This window comes from Gymnoscopelus braueri (assembly GCF_963280865.1).
Source record: "Gymnoscopelus braueri genome assembly, chromosome: 13".
Classification (NCBI taxonomy): Eukaryota; Metazoa; Chordata; class Actinopteri; order Myctophiformes; family Myctophidae; genus Gymnoscopelus; species Gymnoscopelus braueri.
Window position 1 is genome coordinate 20,483,781 of NC_137615.1, and position 23,881 is coordinate 20,507,661.

The 23,881-nt window shown below is 40.9% G+C and overlaps 2 protein-coding genes across 2 annotated transcripts in view; one reads left to right on the forward strand and one right to left on the reverse strand.

The window, feature by feature from the left end:
* Positions 1-3,733, forward strand: part of ttyh3a (tweety family member 3a) — a 32,254-nt gene extending 28,521 nt beyond the window's left edge. Inside the window, exon 14 of the mRNA XM_080447730.1 lies at positions 893-3,733. Within this exon, the coding sequence (XP_080303856.1) occupies positions 893-970 (78 nt within the window). The 3' untranslated portion in view covers positions 971-3,733. The remainder of the gene's footprint in view (positions 1-892) is intronic.
* Positions 3,734-13,876: 10,143 nt separating this feature from the next.
* lfng (LFNG O-fucosylpeptide 3-beta-N-acetylglucosaminyltransferase) lies at positions 13,877-23,632 on the reverse strand. The gene is made up of 8 exons (XM_080446284.1): positions 23,002-23,632; positions 16,944-16,992; positions 16,616-16,718; positions 16,363-16,516; positions 16,155-16,240; positions 15,874-16,039; positions 15,675-15,760; positions 13,877-15,482 (listed from the first exon to the last, which is right to left on the reverse strand). Exons 1-8 carry the CDS (start codon positions 23,410-23,412, stop codon positions 15,416-15,418), a joined length of 1,122 nt encoding a protein of 373 aa, XP_080302410.1. The 5' UTR covers positions 23,413-23,632; the 3' UTR covers positions 13,877-15,415.
* Positions 23,633-23,881: the final 249 nt, after the last annotated feature.

Sequence of the window (23,881 nt, forward strand, 5' to 3'; positions counted from 1 at the left end):
CCTCCTCTGTCTGTGTTTTCTACATGATGTATTTATAGTCTCTGTAGATATCTGTACTTGGAGTTAAATGCATTTTAATTAACACCTGACCTGGCACTGTGATCTGTAGAACCTAGTAGCATATAGCCCATCTCCTCCACCCTGCTTCTTTTGATATTTTCAAGTCAACCAGGTTTCCTCTTGATGACACCAGGAGTCAAAAGGCAACTTTGCCGATTGTTAACATAAATCCTAGTCGACGTCTGATCATAGCTCTTCGCAATGCCTTCTTTGTCTTGAGAGCGCGCTCTTAAGGCGCTGGAATCTGCAAAGTTGTGCTTTAACCTCATTAACCCTGGAGTCCCTACTTGGGGCATTCAAAGGTTTTCGAAAATAGATATACGTGTATATATATTTTTTATAGATCATCTACAAGCACACAGCATACATACACAATGTGACACGAGGTGTGCTTGTAAATTGGCTATGTTTGAATAGCCGAAGTATAACATTTAGAAATGTAATTGTTTGAATATTCTCTTTGCAATGGTGACAGTTTTATCATTGGATCGTGCTGAACTGTATATTATTGCAATCGCATATTTGGAAGAAAGTCCTACAAGTACAGTAGTATCTTGTGTATGTTAGAAATCAATGTAATATTTTCGCTTTACTTTCTGAAGATCTGTTCAGATTGATATTGATTAGATCAGTGGTTCTCAAAGTGAGGTCCAGGGTTCCAAATGGACTCTTACAGGTCTAACTCTGAGGGTGTGCATATGGAAGCAAATGTGGACCCTTACCCCATTTGCACACCCTCAGTTATAGGGGTCCTTGAAATTAAAACGTTTAAGAACCACTGGATAAGATGCAAGTTGCTAATTTGTTTGTTATTCCATATCCTTCTATACAGTACACCAACAGCATGAGGGTTAAGTACCTGGCCAACGGCCCACCGCCACCAGATGCAAACACCTCCCCAGCACGCTAGACAACACTGGACCTGTTCCTCCCACCTTACGGACCAATGTGAAGCCCCTCAGCTGCCAAGCCCCTCCCAAGTGATTCATTCATTTCTTCATTCAGTCAATCAGGCAGCCATGTACTGTACGTAACCACTGGCTTTACACCTTCAACATCATAGAACCAAATACTGCACGTCATTGTGCAGGATGGATGAAGGATTACTAAAAAAGACTTCGGAGATCTTTCAGATTTCATTCAACAAAATGTGTGCAAAAAATAGGATTTTTTTGTTTTGTTTGTTTGCTTATTTCTTTTCCCCCAACGAGTCTTTTGTTGGGACTCCCTCAGTTATACCTTACTTAACTATTATCTGCAATCAAAAGTTGACGTTTACCACAAACTTGTATCTGGTGCTGGTTGCATGGCAATGAAATCAATTATTTGTTTTTTATCTAACTCTGTGATATGCCTGGAATTGCATATTTTTGTTTTAACTTGGCATTCCTTTTTTTCAAACATTTGTTTCCTTGAAATGTGTTTTTTTTTAATGTATCATTAAATTTGTGAAATCACATCTAACTAGGCATTGCTGTGATGATGATGATTGTGGAAGTGTTTAATGACTAACAATGATTTACTACTACTGGTTCCGATTTTGTTAAATACTTAAAAGTATTGTAGTATACTCTCACTTCAGTGGGGCAGTGTGAGAAATGCCTTATTCACAACTATGGAAGAAACCTACTGCCCTACCCCACAATCTAGTTGTACCAGTAAGTCCTCAAGGAACCCTGTCAACAAAATACAGTTTCAAAATTGGACCACTGGAGTACTGTTGGTTTAACACTTTTACCAGTGTCACATCTCAGCACCTCATTTATTTGTGGGGAACACGCTCCTTTTCAATTAAAGTTAACAATAGGGAACTGTGTTTACTCCAGTTTACAAGTCAACCAGGTTTCCTCCTGATGACACCAGGAGTCAAATGGCAACTTATTAAAGCATGCACAACATGGTTACATGTTGGCTTGTTTCTGCATTTGTCTTAAAATGTTTGGACCAGCTGTCTGCAGCATTGCACATACTGTATATGTGATTGGAAAATTATAGATCTTTTCCTTTTGGGATGGTGACCCCCTGTGGCTTTTTCTTTTTTTTTATTATGTATATATACAATGGATTGATAAGCCACTATTCCACAAATGACTAATATAAGTTGAAGTGGGGAGAGTGCTTTGAAGCTGTGAACTTGACTACTCATGGATGATCTCGCATCAACAAGGATGAGCTGCACAGTGGAATTGCAGTTGCTCGTCTCACAATTTGCACCGTAGGCTACCGATTTTCATAACTTTGATCATCTGAGACCACAATGAACCAAGTTTCCTGACTTCTGTGCTCTTTTCGGGGGAAAAATACTTGTCACAGGAGAACCGTTTTCTGCTACTGGAAGCACAAGCTGTTCCATCGCCCACTGACGACTGGCTTCTAATGTCGGAGATTCTGGAGCACAGAAGGATAAGGAATTATATTTACTTGTCATTTGCAACATTATTAGACTCTAGGATAATTATTTTCAATTACCTTTTTTTTGCCAGATCTGTTGTGGTTGTTTCCATGTTCTTTTGTAAAGTGATGAGTGGATTTGTTTGCAGGGCCTCAGGTCTAAACGGAGCAGAGAAGAGGCCAGTCTCTCTGCTCTACTGACTCCAATGTTTTTTTTTTAAGTTCTTGCTGTCCTGTTGCGGGTTGCTTACATCAGCCATTTCCTACAGGAATCTCAATGCAAATTTCATCTGTTTGTTTAAGATTATGCATGTCACGGCGTCTGATTTTCAAGGAAAAAGTATATGCTTTCGCAATATAGTGTCTCACAAATGTGTTCTAGCATTTAGATTTATACAAAAACCAATGGATCGTGTGAGTATGCTTTAACAGGGATAGTGGAGGTGAATGTGAATGGCATTCGTTCCTGCTACTTCCTCTCTTTCATGGGACCCACCGACTTAACTTGTCATATGAAGCATGACGATCCTTCAGATGTGGAGTGAAATCTTCGTACTACTGACTGCTGTTTGAACTGGCTTCTCTAAAGCCTCATTTATACATTGTATAGGTGTCACTCACCTAAAATAAATAAAAATTGGCGAGCGACAACGTCTTACCATGATATATAAATTGTGCTTTAGTTCTGCATTGTGAGCAGTATGAGAGGTGATTGTGCCAATCACCAACACACGGCCCCTTTTTTACATGTCTTCACTCAAGAGCTGTTTGTAGAGTTCACAGCCCTTGATTGTCTCAGCAATCAAGCAAGGAAATGAGCCTGACCTTTTTTGAAATGATACTCATTTATGCTCTGTAAAAGTTTATTATACTAATGCAATCTTACTGTTTTTGAGTAGTAATCATATTGTTTGTTATGCAAGACTTGTACAGACTATAAACTGCAAAATCAAGAAAAATAAGTTGTTGAAATTTACATATGTAAACTTTCATTTCTTTATAATTTAGTTTTTTCTTCCATGGATTTGCTTTTAGTTTTTTATTGCATTATAGAATCTGTAGCAAGCACAATTTATTGTTTCATTCATGTGGATATGGTGAGTAGTTTTAATCTTTGATTGCTTTTTGTTGTTTGTTTTTGTTTTTTGGAGAAAAGAAAATCACTGTAGATTCCTTGTTTTTTATATAATTTCTTTCCGAAAACTAAAATCTTGTACATGTGAAACCTGTGGTTTGTTGAGCTTGAACGCTGTGTTTTGAAATTAAACAAACCCTAAATGTTTTGCCATGATTTGCTTGAATTCATGTATTATATGTATATGTGTTCATTCACAAATCACATATTTCAGTAGTAGATCTTGCATGCAGGGATTCAACAATTAAACTGCCTCTCACAGCCAGCTGTTATTACTGCCATATACCAGGGAACTATTGTTTTTCTCTCGATTTGTGTTTTGCTGTGAGGTATTTTTATAGCACATTTCAACAACAAGGCAGTTCAATGGGCTTTACATAAAGCATTAAATGAAAACTATGCAGGCATAGCCTTCATAGCAAGCCGTTTTAACTTAAATCACGGTGGGTTACTAGTAAAGGCATAATTACATTCACCAGTCAAAATGTTATTCTCAGTACTAGTGTGAATGTAAGATATAAGACAATTTTGAGCACTCAATGCATAAACATTCTTAGCAATAGCAATTACGGCTGTATACATTTCATATGATTAAAGCTCTTTTTCAGATATAAATTATATTATAAAACCTACATGAACTACTTTAGCCCTATTTTATACCGAGGCTTTTTGAAAATAGATCTATAAGCGCAAACATTTTAGTACTTTTACTTTTAGTACTTTAAGTATATTTTGATGCCAATACTTTTGTACTTTTACTCAAGTAACATTTTGAACACAGGCCTTTTACTTGTAACAGAGTATTTTTATATTGTGGTATTGCTATATAGATATTGATCTCTGAGTAGGCCTACTTCTTCCACCACTTATAAATATTATGAAATTCATGTCCAGTGTTGGGTTAGTTACTCAAGAGGGCCAGCAGGTGGCTCATGATGAGGAGGTGTAGGATTCTGGGCTGAAGCTTTGCTGTGTTTCTGCACTCATCTGTAGTCCTGCCTGCATGTGGAGGTTCAGAGATGGAGACTAGAGCCAACAACCCTATAATGTACCATCTGCAACTATACACGGTACATTGCAATGCAGTCATTAAAACCAGTCTACCATCCTACTAGCCTCGACCTAGTGCTTACCACATGCTGGTTATCTTGGTATTTGATTTGAGGGGAATAAATTGTAGTCATGGTACCATGCATTGATGCAAGGCAGGAAGGCAAAACTTATTTTGAAGGCATTTGTGCAATAGTATTTTGATGATAGGCAGAGAGAGCAAGATGACATGCAATGCAAATAATTAGTGTGTGTGTGTGTGTGTGTGTGTGTGTGTGTGTGTGTGTGTGTGTGTGTGTGTGTGTGTGTGTGTGTGTGTGTGTGTGTGTGTGTTTTGTAGTGTCATACATTGCTTCCAGATGGATGATCTTTGACAAATAAGTGCATTGCAGTGCTGCTAAAAGATTATCCCCATCTATCCTATCATCTCAAGCAGTGGTTCTCAAAGTGGGGTCCGGGGACGCCCATGGGGTCCTTGAGGGGGTTCCAGCGGGTCCCCAGCTAAATGATCAATAGTTTGGTACCAAATGTACTCTTGCAGGTATATACGAAAGTAAAGGTCAGACTCGATAAAATACATCTATGATCGACAGTCTTGATCCAAGGCTAGGTCTGAGGGACTTTCACGCTGTGACAGGTGAGTTGGTTGTCAGAAATGGTGTCAAAACCGTTTTGAATTATAGTCTGGTGGTGAAGATGCTCGATGATCCAATCACTTTTACTTTGACTTTACATCGGCTTCATGAGAATCAATCAGGTTTTTTTTGTTTGTTTGTTTTATATGGTCACCTTAGTACGACTACGAACTGCAGTTAATGATGTTGAACTGACTGTTCCTTGATGTCTCCTCAGGAGCCTGGAGCGATGCACATCCTTGCATAGCAACACAGACAGACCAGACAGCTCCTCAGCTGCTCAACATCTGTCAGAAAGTGTCCCATGACAGACAGCCCATATGCCCTTTATAGGTAAGTTCCACAGGAGCTCATATGTACATGCATTGATTGATTGATTGATTGATTGATTGATTGATTGATTGATTGATTGATTGATTGATTGATTGATTGATTGATTGATTGATTGATTGATTGATTGATTGATTGAATACTTTACAGTTGGCAAATAGTACAGTGGAACGATTACACAATGATGCTAAAAGGATAACACAACAAACCCTAAGGGCTTGTTTCCATTGTGGTCCTGTATATTCAATGCATCAAGACATTTAAAGACATACAATGACATACAAGAAATCATCAACACTAGTAGCAATAAACGGATATGTACAGAAAACAATTGGGAGGGGTAGTCAGGTGATAAGCTTAGAAGAAGACTTTTCTAGGACCAGTCACAAATTGCAGACAGGTGCTCTTTTATGGCGGTTTTGAAGGAGGGTAAGGAGTCACACTTTTTGATCTAGATCTATTCTGTATCTGTATTTACAGACAACAAGACCAGTACTGGATTTTAGATGTCTTTAATAATACACTAATGCCAAATTCATCCTGAGGTTACACTTTCTCCATCTACCGTAGAGCGAGAAAGAGGGGAGGGGGGGGGTTACATGCATGACAGTCTCTCAAGCCAGACTATGCCTTCCACAATCTTTGAATGAGAATAAAATGTCTTCTTTCTGCTAAGCAGCTAGCTGGATAGGCTGTGACTAATTTGGCTTCCAGTAGGAGTTATTTATGCAAGGGCAAAAGGGAAGGGGGGAATTATTTATTTTCTATACATTTTCATAGCTTCTGAAGTACAGATGGAAGCATTTGAAAATTGTGGGAGCCAAGCCAACATGTCTGTCTTGAGAGACTACATACAACAGGCTAGAACAAAGCTACACATTTATTAACCTTGAAAGTCGTTTACGAGTCATTTTGTGAAGCTATTAACAAAACATGAAGTGCAAATCCATCCGGCCAACAATTTCTCCCCAGAGCATGCAGGCTGGTTCGCTCAGTGGTTAAACTTTCAGCTCTTGTGCAGGAGACCCAGGTTCAAATCCGGCGTAGAACAGAAAATCTATTTAGTGCAACAATTTCAAAATTCATATTCAAATTCATGCAACATTATTTATACCTAGAAATTTGGAATTCCATTTCAGTCACATTACTTGGAGCTGTACGTTGCCATCTAGCTCATCTCCAATCTGTTGAAGTAACTGGCCCAGCTTCTGCTGTTTTACCCAGCTTCAGCTGAGCTATTTTAACTAGTCAAAACAACATTTAATATTATTATAGCTTCGCTGTCTCTCTGGTGGACATATGCAATCAAGCATGGAGCACTCAGTATTGAACTCTATTTTCTCACACAAATATATGATTCATGATGACTTGCTTAACGTACAAAATTAATTAATTACAATTATAATAGTTTTGCATTCTGAGTATGCTCCATTTATGTGTTGTATATTGTTTCACATTTGTATAATGTTTTAGTTAGGGTGAGGGGAGGGAGGAGGGATGGGCTGTCAAAAACAGGACTGTCAAGAGGTCAGTGTCACCACCAGCAGGCCAGAAGTCTGGCTCTGTCTGCTTCCTGTGTGCCATCAGCCAGCTGCTGCCCATACACAGTCTGCCTTTTAATTTTTTCCGAAAGGGGGACTATGGGGGTGTTGGAATGAGAGTGTTGGAATGGACTCATGGAAAGAGATGCCGTTCAACTTTATTATCACATGAACTACATAGTAATACTGAAGAGGAGAAATGACCTCAGGTTGTCTGTGACAATGACAACAGTGATATGGGTGCTAACTGTATAGCTTTTTCTAAGTGTTTACTGTGTATGTATGTCTATATTGAAGGAGGGAGGGGAGACCTAGTTAATCCCACAGGTGAAATTCCGTTTTCAACTTCACCCAGCTGATGGCTGCTCAGATGGTTCCGATGAGCGCTCGGGGGGAGCAGTTAGGGGTTAAGTGTCTTGCTCATGGACACCTCAACACATAGCCAGGGCTAGGAATCGAACCTGGGACCTTCTGTTTCTGTTATTGTATGTTCATATTGTTCAATGTTATACTGCTGTTACTGCTGTTGCAAGTCAAATTCCCCCTTGAGGACAGTAAAGCTTTATCTCACCTTATCTTACCTTCTGTGTCGTTTTGAGTCACATTCTGAGATAATGAGATAATTTAAATATAAATGGTGAAATCATTTTCTAAAACAGTGCAGTGAATCTCCTTTTTGTTCTTATTTTCACGGGTACTTTCGGCAGTAATGTAATCCACTTCTCCAGGTCCTAGATCCTAGATCAGATTATCTGTCTCATTGCTTTTTGTTACGATGGTGCAACAAGGTAGTAAGCAAACAAAAGCATACTTTTTTTTAAACAAACACACTGGACTCAGGGAGAGAAGGGACACTAATGAAATGTCACACGACCAGACTGTCTCGGAAATTGAATTAGCCTCCACTCTATTGTTGGCCTGTAGGAATGCGTCACTAATGCTTTGAGGTGCAGGGCTGAATCGGGGGCGAGATGGTGGCAGAGCCCTCTGACCCGCTGCAGACACTTCCTGTGTCTGGTTAGGCACTCTGCCAGGACAAAGTACCATAGGCCTATGGTTGTCCTCGCCTGCCGCTTTCAATCTCCTCTGTCACAAGCAGCTGCATAAGATGCTCTGCTAGAGAGCTAATGCTTTCTACACAACTAAATCTGGAGTGATCACTTAACACTGAACGTGTACAGTTACACTTTCAGAGTTAAATGAACACGAATTGTAATGTATACATGATACATTTAATACTCTGGCGGAGAAACTGTGTCCTCTCTCGGTATCCGATGATACTGCCTGTTCAGTGTACACCACTCCTTTTCTGCGTGAGCACTGGGACTGACTGATTGCAGACCCATAGTCACTTTTTGTTCCCCAGTTCTGTAGGGAATGCTGCCAGATGCTTAAGATGGAACGGGAGTCAAAGGAAGCAGGGCGTGTTGCTCGTCTCCTTTGTGGTCAGACTGAAAAGAGAGGCAGCTGTATCCTGGGTGTCATTGCACACGTTATTCACACCCCAGCTCCCCCTTTGTGCACGTCACCTACACACCAGTCAGAGGCAGCATGCATCCAATGAATGGGTTTATGGAGTCGCTCTGTTCTCCAACCCCTCTACCTTTTAACTCCTCAGCTGTGTGGAAAACCAGTCATTTCAGAACAAGTCTCCATGTCAGTTCATGGAAGTTAACTTCTCGCCAAATCCCCTCCTCCCACTCACCGTGACGCACCGAGCCTTCCCTATTCAAAATCATGTTTTTCATCTGTCCAAAGCGTCTCCCTCTCCTTCCTGTTCTTTGAAGGTCATTTTAAGTATTTTCTTATGTAAAGCTTGTGTCATGATCCAGTGGTTTACCACGATCTCCACGGCGGCCATATTTAACCCACATTAGACGTTGGACCATATGATCTCAGCTCAATACCAGAACATTAATGTTTCCATATTAGCAATGTTAACGGCAGTTCAGCTTTTAAAAATAGACTTTATAAAAGAGGAGACATCAAGAGGCTGTCCTAAGGCGAGGGTAATCCAACCCTTTTATCTGCTTTTACAACTTTGGTTCATCATGATGACATGGAACCATCTTTTAGTGTTATGTTGGTAATTTAAAATCTGTTAACTGGCAGCTGGTTGAAAGATTTTGCTCCGTTACAGTGATAAGATACCATTGCCTGGGGCTAGGATATGAAAAGTTCATATGCAAATGCATTTGCATCCGGTTTTACATTTATGCAAAGCAGCTGACTCACTTTTGACACTGTGTGTGTGTGTGTGTGTGTGTGTGTGTGTGTGTGTGTGTGTGTGTGTGTGTGTGTGTGTGTGTGTGTGCGTGCGTGTGCGTGTGTGTGTGTGTGTGTGTGTGTGTGTGTGTGTGTGTGTGTGTGTGTGTGCGTGTGTGCGCGTGCATGTGTGTGAGACATTAGTTGCTTCTGTATTTGTAATTTATGCATTAGTATCGCAGTCAACTTCTTTGTAAGCATGTGTTAGATATTGCCAAAATAGCACTTAGTAGCAGTCTTCAGATCATTTTCAGTTCATAATATGTGACATGACTTTGTTCCTTTGAAGGATATCATGCTGAAGCACTTAAATCTATTGTTCTTTTGTCATCCTCAGTATGGCTGTGAATACTGTAAATCTGGTGTCCCCAGTGCAATGCCAGGATTCAAGTTTTCATTTCAATATAGATCTTGATACTGACCTCTGCTGTTAGACTAATGACTGTACTGTTGAAGGAGGGACTATGCATTACTCAACACACTAGCAGGTGTCAGTATTATTACCATTCAACAAGAGAAAGGAGAGCATGCAGTCAGTCGAAGTCAGATCGTTTTAATGCGATGAGGTTTAAAGCCAAACTTTGCTCACGTTCATCAGACACGTTCAGTGCCTGTTTTGTCACTTAAGAAAGTTAAAGGATCTTTCAGATCAACCATTTTAGCTATCTAGAAAGCCTAAAGAAACGTGTGGGCTATTTCACATTTTTAAGAAATTATCTAATTATCTGATTGGGCTAATTTTGTCTCTGCTGATTGGAACCAACATGCTTGTCCATTATAGTCGATTATAGTGAAAGACTGTTAACCACAACAGTTTCCTGAACAGTGTCCTGAAGTGCATAAGATACATTTTAATTCTTGAATACATTTATTTTTCAGAAATGCTCATATGATTCCCTGATGATGAATCCACTATAGCGCATTTGTGGACAAATCAAATTTGACCAATAAAGAGCTTGACAATTGACTAATTTGAACAATGTTAATTCAATTCAGCACACAGGACCTGCAAAGTGTCAGTACGTATGAAGTCTAGCAGGCACTTTCATTGCAAGGAAATATGATATCTGGATTATAGTAAATTCCTCAACCTTTTGAGCACACCAAGGAGGATTAAAGGCCCACGCCAGTTGTTAGAGAACTCCCAAGTGGGCCAGAGAATTGTACTACCTCTCCTAATCCTGCAGACAATGTGGGATGTTAATTGGAAACTGGCTAATATGGCAAAGTCATGACGACAACGTGCAAGTCACCACCATCTCAAGTCACACACACACTCTCTCTCTCTCTCTCTCACACAGTGCTCTACTTCAGCCACCATCCACGTGTCACCAAATCTGTTCAGATCTGTTCAGCTGGAGCTGGTGTCAGGATCCACCAGCTCCAGCTAATTTCCGACGGCCCACTTTGCCACGCCGGGGTATTTCATTTCACACACCGTTAGACCTCCATTTTCTTTCGTGTCAAAAATTCAAACAAAGTCAAACAGTAAACTTAAACGGGTTGTGAATTTTCACATGTTCCTGTCCACCTCATTTAGGAGGTGCAGGAAATCACACCTAGGTGTTTGTTTTTGTATCGGCTGGACAAACAGTTGCAGGCTAACAAGCTCTGATCAAAAGGGTTTCTCCCAACGTTGGTAGACATGATAACGAGGGTGGATTTACCCAGTGTTATGTTATGTAAAAAAATAAATCACATGTCCAATTAATCTGTCATTAAAAACAGTGACAAGTGCCTGTTAATTATAACTTGTGAGACACTAATATTCACTCATATATTCACATATTCATTGTTGATTGTATATATTATCCAGATACTCACTGTTGACACTGTGCATATATTATCTCATATTCACTGTTGATAGTCTGACTCTGTACATATATATATCCATCCATTCATATATCCACTGGGGATACATGTATATTCATGCATACTGTATATCCACTAGTAATTGTATATTTATACTTATATTTATGTACATAGCTTAATCAGTCAGACCCAGTGCAGATGTCTAGTATCAGACACTATGTATTAGATTTTATAAATGTTTTATGTTATCTCTCTATCCTTATCTTTACCTATCCTGTGTTTCACTTTTACTGCTGTTGCTGCTGTGACACCTGAATCTCCCCACAGGGAACAAGAAAGGTTTATCTCTTTAAAAGAGTCTTTAATGTCAACCCATTATGTTTTGGATACAACTGCAGAATTCTGAGACTGATCTGACTCCATAGATAAAGGTCTATTTTCTGTTTCTGAAAAGACAAATACAAGCGTTGAGGGGTAACCAAACAAAACAGTCATAACATTCATAACTGCTGGCTTTGAATTAATGTCATCTTCAATAAGGGAGTTCTTGGAACTGCCTTTCATTACATGGGTAGCAGACACTTCATGACTATTAATTTTTGTCTCTCTGGGAGTAAAGCCATAAATGTAGAGGAATGTGTCATTCATTTATAAACCAGTGTGATTCAAACAGAGAAACATTAACAAGTCATATGGGATTTCTTTCTGTTTTGTAAACAGGACGTGATTAATATTTGGATACTGGAATCTTTATCACTGGTAGAAAATCACTCACGATAGTCTCCAGTCATATTTCACCATAAAGCCTGATTTATATACATGCATTGTGAGCTTTTAGATCTGCTATTTTTGGCACAACGTGCAAGCCTAACGTGCAAGCAGGTGCACAGGAGCATAACCATGTGTAGTGCTGCAGTATCCTGCCACTGCTCTGTGATAACCATCTCTCAGCCCAGTTAGATCTTGACTTGTTATTTCTCACCTGTCATTACCCCTCACACACACACACAGGAAATAGATTAAATCAAGGCTGCATTACTCAAATGATATTGGACTCAGTCGGCTTCCCTCGCATAGCCGAGGATTGGTCAGCGAAGCCTAGCGTGGGAGACAAATTACACAAGCAAACATCCAGACCACAAACCATAATCATAGGTTTGCCTTCCTGAGATGTACAGTGAGAAAAAGCTGGAAGCTTTTATGTGTCTGGATCTCATGTTCAAACGGACATCAATCAAAATGTGCCCGTCCCCCCCCCCGTCTTTGTGACACAATTGGCGCAAATCAAGTTATATGGAGGTTTGAAAATCATAGACTGCGTTAAACAGGGCTAATCCCAATTATCCAATTTACACAGTGATGATTGGTTGATAAACCTCACTCTATATTCAGCTATTCAGCCTGTCATTCAGTGGAAGAAGTACTGCACCACGGGGAAGAAATTTGGAAATGTGGATGACATGAGTCACAGAAATTACTACTGTTAATTAATTTGAAAGTTATGGATGTAGGCCTACACTCAAGAATCAGTTTAGTCGTTTACTTACACAAACTTATTTTTCAATAAAGATAGCAATTCATGACCACGTCAGACTATTATAATACCTCAAAATCATTTAGGTTATAATCATATATATCATATAGTTTCTCCTTTCATTCTCTTCTAGCCAATGCCATGGCTGCCAGCCAGGGCAAGAGTCCCATTCTCTTATGTAATTCTATATTTCATTATCTACTGCGTTTACAGTACATTCATATACATGGAGGGCTACCAAAACATGTAGAATAATTGTGTGTGTGTGTGTGTGTGTGTGTGTGTGTGTGTGTGTGTGTGTGTGTGTGTGTGTGTGTGTGTGTGTGTGTGTGTGTGTGTGTGTGTGTGTGTGTGTGTGTGCGGCCCATATAGGAATGCATGTGTTTGATTTACTTTATTTGCTTTGCTGATTTGTTGGCAGCTTTGAATCATTCTCAGCTATGTAAACATATTTCAGGCCGTACTAGCATTTCACGGCACCGCCATGAGGAGCAAGAGTGATACGAGATTACATTTTGCCTAATACAATTTCCACAAAATCCACATGTCATCTTAACGCAGTAATCCCTGAGGTATACCAAACTGTCATGTCTACTCACAACCTCAGCAGCCAAATTACAACTGTTACATGTGATTACTGTTCTATGGTGGTTTCCACTGTGTATTTTCTCTTAAGTGTTTGCTATTGCAATTACAGTATGTCCGTTCCCATACCCACACTTGTAGAATAATAAATAGAGAGACTCAGCCGGTACTTTTAAGTGTGCACCATTAGCATTACAACTTACACCCTGGGTTCGGACCAGCTTTTCAGCGTCACACAGGAAGACAGTTAGGAAAACATATTGGGTCAGTCTAGAAAAGAAAGTGCTTGCCTTAAACCACTTGAGGTTTTTGTTTGTGTGACATTTTCTTATTAAAGTTCACATAATTATTTCCATCTCCTTCGCCCAATGAAAGAAAAAACGAAATAAAATGACTAGCTCACAGTGCCTTTGACACTGACAATTATTGTATAGCTATAACCTCAATGAAATCAATAAAATAGTGAAATTAAAAGACACAGACAAATATGTAAATGTTTCTCAGTGGTTATGCAACTTTATTCAAAGTTTGGGCCCCACTGTCAGGTTCCCATGGCAATAATACCAGGATAAGAACATAATCCCTGAGAAGCGAGTATTGGAATGAACTGTCTGAACCCTCCAGATACCGGAGAGTAAACCACAGTCATTGAGTACAATTCAAAGCAGTACAAAATCATATCAAGGTCATCAAAAGCATTATGTAAACCGCCACGGGAAATTACATTCTAAACACATACAATCACTACAGTTTAAACAAAGGCACAGTACACAGTACTGCTGCATAATCCAGATGTACAGTATCACCCAATGTGGGTCAATGCACAGGGACACACACACATACCTGTGTATGTGTGTGTGTGTGGGGGGGGGGGGCTGTTGCTCTTTTAAAGTTCTCACCTCACAAGCCTTAACACTGTCTATGACTCAGCAGTATTAAACTGGAATTAAATAACATTCATTTTAACAATAACAGGGAGCAATCTTTTTGTGCAAAAATATGTGTTATCAATATATCTAGATGCCACAAATTCAACCACTTGTTTTCTTCACTGTTTGGAGCTATTTAAACGACACATATTATTTTTTTGTCAGTTGTTAAGCCTCTTAGGTTGAGCATCTTTACAGGAGCAGACAACAGTTAATTTGAAACTCAGCTGTGCAATTTTCAAATACAAACATTTTTAAGCTAATCAAAATCTGATTGTTAACCCCAAATCAACATCGGTCATATATTATTTTCCCTGATTGTAATTAAATGCAAGGACTGTTCTTAAATACAATAGAATATTGAGATATTGATATTTAGGGGTTGTTACTTAACACAGATCTGATGCATATAATGGACAATGGATTCAGTCAGTTCACCTAAAATATCCAATGGGAAAAGTGCTTTATCCTGATATACCTCAGATTACATCACCCAAGGTTACATTTGTACAAAATAAAATAAAAAACCTAATGCCAGCTCAAATTGTGAGAGAAATAACACTGACACGTATCATTAAAAAAGCATAACCTCTTCATATTATGGAGTTTGTCCGGAGTCATATGATATTAAAAAGCGAAAAAGAGAAGAAAGGAAAAAAAGACATCACTTAGGCCTAAAAGAAAACGGATTCGCTCACAATCAAAGAAATTACGATAATTAGTCTGCATGGCTTTACATTTTGGAATAGGTCAAGCTTAAACAGAAATCTAAAGAATATTATTTGTTTAAAGCTGGCAAAAGGTTTGAATATTAAGGCATTACATTCTATGAGAATTGCAAATACATTTACAAGCAAAAGTTGCAACACAAAGCTCAATTGATTGCCTGCAAAGCTTAATGCTGAAAGCTACTTCCTGCCAAGAGCCTGGCTCGGCTACCATTGCAACAATGGGAGAGAGCCCAGGCACCAGACAGGAAGGAAGTGTCCCAGGGCAGGCCGCACAGCAGCCTAATAAAACTATTGAACACCATGTGTCACTGCGGCAAAAATACAGCAGCCACATGGTCTAATACCAAACACTGGTCCCCACGAGCCTTTCAGATACCGAGGCATGATGGGGACGAGGATGAGAAAGGAGTGGTTGCCCTAATAGGCAACTAGAGGGGGGCACCACGGTGTGTCTGGATACAGGAGACAGTGCACAGACTTGAACCTGAAACACAGAGATGTGAGGGTTGGATTTAGATTAACCGCTTTTACTATACATTTAATCCCTATTCCCTATATACTTGTACAACGAATAGCAAAGAAATAGCCGATCTACAAGCTCACAACGTTTCGCGAGCTTGTAGATAGACTATAGAACCACACACACACACACACACACACTCTGTATAACTCTCACCTTGATGGATCCTCCTCCACGGGAAAAGCCCCTTTCAAATTGATGATGTTCCTCTTGTTTTCAAACATTCCATAACTCAATGTGATCTAGGAGGAGAATAATGTCACATGAACACATGACCTTCCAAAAAAAAACGGCATAAAGCGCAACACTGTCTGCAACGATGTCTATACATTGAGTGAGGAGTTGAGCATCTCACCTGCTTGTGAACCTCAGATCTTGTGACTTGTTGGAGGTTCTCCAGGTGTGAGTGGAACAGGTTACTGCGTGTCAGCGGCACCCCCAACACCGACTCAATGATGTAACCGACGGTGCAGTCATCCGGCAGGCGAATCTTTTCTGCCGTGTTCATGAAATGGCCGCCACTGAGGAGACATGATACACAATTATGATTAACACAACAGCACTCTGCAGCTGAAGAAGGACAACACATGTCTGCTATTTATGGTCACTGGTTGCACACGTTTGATCGAATCTTACCTGGCCCATGGGCTCATCTTCAACGCTAGCCCCCGGCTCACACAGAAGCCTGCACCTCCGGTGGCGAACCAGAAGTTGACTGGTCTCTGAAACATACAGATAGAGAGCTTGTTAGTTTTCTTTGTAGTCTAACATAGCATATTGTCCATAGTTGGCATATGCCAGGAAGTACATTATATTGGGGAAAAAACAACAATCATCCACCCACCATCTTGTTTTCCCCTAGTCTCTCTGTAGCCTCTATGGGCCGGTCCAGGCTTGGTTTACCAATGTACATGTCCTGGGTGTGGAGGTACTGGGACAGGTGCTTCACCAGAGTCCGCACATTCACATAGTTGTCATCGTCAACATGACAGAACCACCTGAAGAACAGAAATACAGTCAGAATGTGGCGATTCCTGGCTAACAAAGTACAAAATTGAACTTTTTTTTAGGTTAAACAAATTGTGGGCAACACTTACTTCTTCCCAGACTCTATGTACTTGTCATATTCCACCGCCATCTTACAAGACAAAGCTTGACGGCTATGGGCTGCAGAACAGTTGGTGTTGATGGCATGACTCCCTGTGATGAGAGAAAAATTATTAGTTAGAGTTACAAGAAAGTACCATACTTTGGAGGCCAAATGTTGGATCTGTAAGGCCTAGGAAATTTAACATGACTTTGTTGGAGTCAAAATATGACTTTCCACGAAGACCAGATTGAGATATGATTTGCTTTCAAATTTTTTAAAATTGGCCGTAATGGTGAACCAATTTCAACTTTTATAGTTGGCATACATCAACTTACCAATTTTCTTTTTCAGCTCCTCATCTTCTCCATCTGTGAAGATGTATGTCTGTAAAAGAAGAAAACTAGAGATGACACAACTTCCTCTTGAAATCCATGAAATGAAATAAAACTCCAGAAAACTTTATTGTCACAAGAGCAACCAATTTCCACACAGTCATCTGATGTGCTTCTTGTTCCTAACTCAGAGTGATTTGCATCCATCAACAGTCTTTTATGCAGTGAAAAACACATTGAGTTAAACAGCCCTTTGCCCCAATAAAGGTCTTTTGTCCTGGGTTTCACTCTCTCCATGGCAACTCGGCAGCCCCCCCAAAGCATCGTAGACCTAGAACAAAGGGGGGGGTATGCACCCCCAAACACCCCCCACCCTTGCCTCACTCCCAAACCAGACCCTTAGTCCGCTGGACGCACTGTCTACGTTCAACATGTTATGCAAATAAAATGTGCATTCACCTAACATGTGGCATGCTGCATGCCACAAGTCTCAGTCAACGTATTATACAGACCACCAATGCAATTTTCCTGTTTAATTGTACCAACACAGAGGGCTTAAGAGGAAGTTTAAGTTATGAGGACAAAGGGAGCATAAACTAAGCTGCGGGCGCTAGTTAACAGTAGCTATTGTTAACAAAAGGAGTTAACACAACAAAGGGCTTCCAAGACTGCCACATCATAGAGAGCACGCAGGGATTAGATGATCTTTCATGGTGTCTCGGACTGAGCAGGTGCAAGGTGGGGTGCCTCAGACAGAGCGGAGCGGATGAAAAAAGCCGCCGGGCCTCAGGCCGTGTAACTGCCACCCCGTCTGTTTACCCATCACCTCAGGTGAGTCAGACAGCACCTGCCGAGCGGCACGCTGCCTTATCTACGCCACATGTCTCGGCACGCCCGGGTCACAGTGCAGCGGCGACTCACCTGCCGACGGCTCCCTGAGTTTGAGTGATAAGGAGTGCTTTATGACAACGTGCCCCACACACGCTGAGCTGCAGCAACTGCATGCATCTTTTAAAGAGCCAGCTGTGTCGATGCCAGCCGGGGAAAGACATGCGCACATCGTTTGCCTGTGTAAACACTATTCCTCCTAAACGTCTGTGTCTGCCGTGGAAGAGGGAGAAAAAAAAGGGCAAGGCGGCTTCATTGGTTTGTGGGATAAATTCTGAGCAGATGCTGCACGATGCGAGAGCCATGAGCCCGTGTTTGTCTAAGGAAGGGTGGTGATTTTGCTGGTGAAGGGATCTGAGACTGGCGCTGTTTGCTTTAAAAGCCCATTGAATGGACAGCCTAATCATTGAGGCAGCTGCCAGGACTGCCTGGGCACTGACAGAAAGAGGAGGGAGAGTGGAGAAGGCGGGGGAGGAAAGAGGGGGGTGTGGAATCTCACTACTGATTAGTAAATCGAAATCTGTGTGTGGCCATTCACCCCCTACTTCATCCCCTGTCCTACCCCCTACCCCCCTTTCCACATACTCAGCTAGGCCCTCTTGAATAGAACAATGCTCTGAGTTTTCATGCTGGGTAAAGTCTCCACTGGGTAAATTCTAAATATGTTTGCCAGCATTTGCATACAGCTGCAGGAGTTAACTAAAGAGAAGCCTGCGGGAAGGGAAAGAGATTTTTTGATCGGTCTTTGTCCCTTAACTGAAACTTCCAAAAAAAAGAGCACAGTTACGTCTATGGAATACTAATTCATACTGAATGAAAACAATGATGCTGTCTGTGTGACTCCCCCAGTAAGAGATGAGAGGCCACGGGGCAAAGAGAAGAGCGATGAGATGAGAGTTAAGAGAGACTGCTCTCCTCACCACAGGAAGGCCTGGCACAGCCCAGGCGGAGCTGAATGTGGTGCCTGGCTGGCTGACTCCAACACCCCAGGAAGGAAGGGCACTATAGACCCCCCTCCCTCCATCAACAACTGCCCCCACCCAGCCTGTTTCCCCCCTCTGTTCTGGCCATGAGCTCACAAACGGTGAGCTATTACAGCACTTTTTATTGTGACAAAGCAGTTCTGCAATGGGAGACCTGGTATCAGGACGGCCAGAACAGAGAAGCGGATGGCACCAGTAATGGAGCACTCAGGCATTGCATAAGAACTGCCACAATAGTAAAACCCCGGCAGATCACAAAGGCTTGAAAAAAGCAACTTGAATAATAGTACAAACTAGAAGGTACTGTTCCTGAAGAAACAGTGTGGGATCGCTAAGAATGTTGATGGTATTGAGTATTGATAGTGTTAGTAGAGTTAAAGGTTTGAAAGGTTTAAAGGTTTTAAAGGTTTTAAAGGTTTTAAAGGTTTTAAAGGTTTTAAAGGTTCTAAAGTTTTGAAAGGTTCTAAAGGTTTGAGAGGTTTGAAAGGTTTAAGAGGTTTGAAAGGTTTGAAAGGTTTAAGAGGTTCTAAAGGTTTGAAAGGTTCTAAAGGTTCTAAAGCTTTGAATGGTTCTAAAGGTTTGAAAGGTTTAAGAGGTTCTAAAGGTTTGAAAGGTTTAAGAGGTTCTAAAGGTTTGAAAGGTTTAAGAGGTTCTAAAGGTTTGAAAGGTTCTAAAGGTTTGAAAGGTTTGAAAGGTTTGAAAGGTTTGAAAGGTTTGAAAGGTTTAAGAGGTTCTAAAGGTTTAAGAGGTTCTAAAGGTTTGAAAGGTTCTAAAGGGTATTTACTTTAAATTATGTTTAGTCACTTTATTTACTTTAAAGTATTTTTTACTAATTTGTACAACTTTTAAGTATTTTTACTATTTTTTACAACTTTTAAGTATTTTTACTCATGTTGAGTACTTTTAAGTATTTTTACTCAGTATAAGTACTCTTAAGTATTTTTAATCAAGGTACTTACTTTAAAGTATTTTTAGTCACTTTATTTACTTTAAAGTAGCTTTTACTAATTTTTACAACTTTTAAGTATTTTTACTCTTTTTATCAACTTTTAAGTATTTTTACTATTTTTTTCAACTTTTAAGTATTTTTACTCATTTTGAGTACTTTTAAGTATTTTTACTCAATATAAGTACTTTTAAGTATTTTTACTCAATATAAGTACTCTTAAGTATTTTTACTCATGGTATTTACTTTAAAGTATTTTTAGTCACTTTATTTACTTTAAAGTAGCTTTTACTAATTTTTACAACTTTTAAGTATTTTTACTCTTTTTATCAACTTTTAAGTATTTTTACCATTTAAAAAGTGAAATATCTCTAAAAGTACAAATGATTTCAAAAATTCTAATGGTAGCCAATATGTCCTAAGTAGGCTGAACGTTATAGAGTTGGAACGGAGTTTCTATCTAAAAGTATGAATTTCTCCATTGAAATGAATGGGAGTTTTTTAGAAATAAAAAGTGAAATATCTCTAAAAGTACAAATTATTTCAAAAATTCAAATGGTAGCCGACATGTCCTGAGTAGGCCGAACGTTGAAGAGTTGGAACGGAGTTTGTAGCTAAAAGTATGAAGGACTAGTTAGGGGCCAAAAAACGGTGTTGACAATAACAGTAGTGTGATCGCTTTAGCGATCCCACAATAAACTATCCCTTGTTTTTCAAGGACACTGGATGTTCCTAATAGGTCTCATTGGCTACCTCCATAATGAGACTTTTTCTTTCACTCTCTGAGAAGCTGTGAACAGATCTGTTCATTCATAGTCCACGGCCAAGTCCTGTTCCAACAGCCAGCTATATGAGCACTTGATGCTGGAGCGCTAGCTAATTACTGTAATTTACAGTATATCCTGATATTTTTAATCCAAAAAGACAGCGCATAACGGGGTCATCCGCTGTTCCTAAGTAGAAGTTAAAATCTTGACAAAATTATGCTTTCTAAAACAAAATCGTCAATTATGTGCACTGCATTTATCATTCCCAATGCTGCTCAGTAACTTATTCACTACTATCTGCCGCCTTTATCTCTGGAGGGGCTCAACTATAACAAGAGTCAGACAAAGGAGGCCACAGGCAGTCATTCTTCTGCCTTTGTTTATGTCTCTGTTTTGCGTATAAACAACAGCATCTCATAGCAACCCCGTCTCTGTATCAGTAAAAGCCAGCAATGTTGGAAAACCAACTTTGGGGGTGGGGGTTACAATTATTATGTTATTATGCCCACTGGCTTATAGCAACAGAACGTTGAATCAGGTTCTCCTGCTATATCCTGCATTTTCTGTGGCATCATGACTAATCAAACCACCACAGGTGTTCATAGTTGCCACATCTGACCTCATGAGTGGAGGATGACCATATGTATATATGGTGGGAACTGGGTGCATCATATGGCTAGCATTAAGGCCATCTTTTGTTCTCCCTCTCTTGGCCACCTGGCAGCGCTCCTCTAGGAACTCCCTCTTGTATTGTGGGTTCAGTCTGTCCTTTATGTCTGCTCTGCCTTGCACCAGCTGCCTCACCTCTAAGCCCTGCTGTTAGAGCTGGAGGATGCTGGGTTAACTAACATCATCTATCCATTCCCACGCAAACTGCAGAATCAATCAAGCCTTCCCTAAACAGTTACCTGATGTTGTATTATGTATACACAGCGAAATCATCCGCATTCATTTAACTCTCTGAGAGCTGTGAAGTTCTTGCTGTGCAAGTATTTGTGCATATTACTCAGCAGCATATGAGCACAGAAAGTGGGAATTGAATAGCTAAGTGGATGTGACATTGAAAGATAAATGTTGTCGACCCAGTTATCATGGGCCAACTCTCTCCAACTCCTATCCAGGGAGCGTTCCTCTCAGCTCAGACGGCGTTTGGAATACAATGGTGATGGAAATGTTCTATTTAAAAAAAAAGAGAAAGAAAAATGTGGATGGTGTGATTTATGTCCGAAGCCAATTAAATTGACTTTTTGGAAAACTATGCGTGACAGCTCTGGCTGCAGGGTAAAATCACTTTGACTAGCCTGTGTTTTCTGTTGACTGTGTCTTTGTGTACAATCTAAAAGAGCTTAGTTCTCCAAAGGAACATTTTCATACCCAGCGTGCTACTCCTGCAGGCACAAACTTCCCAATAGATGCACCCCTTTGTCCTAGGCATCCCCTTAACGAAGCCCCCCGTTTTCCCATCCCTCGGTGTAGCTTGACCCAGACTCGGCTCCCACGTTCCCATGGAGAGAGTGAGACAAGACGCTGGGAAAGCTTTTCTTCCCCCATCAGAAAGACGCTTTGTTAGTCCTGGAAGGGGGACAGCACCAGAGTCGCTGCTGTGAAGCATCCATTGCAGCGACTCAGGCATTCACGGGGACGCCCAAAAGAGGGGAGATAATAGGGAGGGAGGGGAGGGTGGGTGGGCTGAAAACTGTTCCCTTCTTTCTCAGGGACATCACTTTAGAGCCGAATAAAAAGTGACAGATCCCAGGATATTCGGAATAATGGAACGGGGCTTGTGTGGCCATTTCAGTGTGTCATCTGATAACAAGGGAACAATGCAACACTGTAGCCAGCTATCATCCAGGCATCACCTGCATGTGTTGCACGGGGCCATTGTTACAGCACAACAGGACAGGGTCAGCAACAATAGCCTCAGTTCAGAGAAACAATGATATAGAGTTACAGGGAGAGGAGGTAGATGCTCTTTCTTTATCATGCAGTTTTTTTTCGAGTAGATTGTGGCAGTGGTTCTCAAAGTGAGGTCCAGGGACTCAGGGTTCCTTAAGGGGGGTTCTAAATTGACCCTTACAAGTCTGTGACTCAGACAGTGTACAAATGGAACCAATGGACCCATCAGAGTTAACGGGGGTTCTTGAAATGTGAAAGTTTGAGAACCACTGGATTATGGCCACCCATGATCGTGCATTATTCTAACACGTGTAAAGTTAAGGGATGTAATTTTGTGTGTAACTCAAAACAATGTAGGCCAGTGGTTCTCAAAGTGGGCTTCAGGGACTATCTGGGTTCCTTGAGGGGGTTCCAAATTGGTAAGAGTGTACAAATGGAACCAAATGGACCTTTACAGGTCCATTCGGTTCCATGTGTACACTCTCAAAGTTATGGTGGTCCTTCAAATCAAAAGGTTTGAGAACCACTGTCACTGATGTAGGCTATATCATAACGTAGATTCTTATTCAGCCTCTTCTTACCTGTTGCTTGTTCCTTGAGATCCACGTGTCCAGGAGAAGATCCAGCCTGGACTGGTGGAACTTCTTGGTGGTCTTGACAGCTATGAAGATGTCACTGGCGCTGAGGTCCTCGGCGTCTGCGGGAGGCGCGGAGGGCAGTGCGGGCTTCTCCACCGCTCTGCGTCCCCGGGACAGTTTGGTAAAATACGCGGAGAATCCGATCTTCTTGGCCTGCGGTCCAGGAGCGCTGGTGTGATCCGGCCCGACCACACTACTGTCCAGACTCCGCAGAGAGCGCGTCTCCTCCGGCTGATCCTCTTCTGCCACCTGGAAGAAGCGGTGATGATGCTGAGCTGCGACCAGCAGCAACAGGAGGCAGAGAAATGCTGCACTGGCTATAGAGAGCGCTGCCTTACCGTTGTTTTTCAACATGATTACGTTTTTTTTTTTTTTTACTTTGTTAATTGGATTTTCCACAGGCGCATTCAATATCAAAACATGATTAATTATTTAAAAAAACAACAACAACTAAAACGATATTCAGCAGCACACCGAATTCCCAGATGCAAAGTCCATATGGTGATTTCTCTCAGAATGGAAAACGTTATGTGGTGGTGGTAGTCCTACTAGTCCCGTTACGTTGCATAGCTGAGTGAGGATACCGAGCTACTATTAGAGCTGACTGTTGCACGGCAAGCTATATAAACTTCAGTACAGGCCACGCCTTGTGGGCGGGCCTTGAACGCAGCATGCGTGCAGCCTTGAAGACACAACTATGAAAACAATGGAGTGCGTGTGTGTGTGTGTGTGTGTGTGTGTGTGTGTGTGTGTGTGTGTGTGTGTGTGTGTGTGTGTGCGTGTGCGTGTGCGTGTGCGTGTGCGTGTGCGTGTGTGTGTGTGT

What these genes read in the sequence shown, in the direction of transcription:
- lfng (XM_080446284.1), bottom strand. Translation starts at nt 23,412, where the DNA reads ATGTTGAAAAACAACGGTAAGGCAGCGCTCTCTATAGCCAGTGCAGCA. An exon ending in TCTCAAGGAACAAGCAACAG is followed by an intron (nt 16,993 to 23,001) that starts GTAAGAAGAGGC and finishes CTTCTTTTACAG; the next exon opens with ACATACATCTTCACAGATGG. An exon ending in GATCTGAGGTTCACAAGCAG is followed by an intron (nt 15,761 to 15,873) that starts GTGAGATGCTCA and finishes TTCTCCTCCTAG; the next exon opens with ATCACATTGAGTTATGGAAT.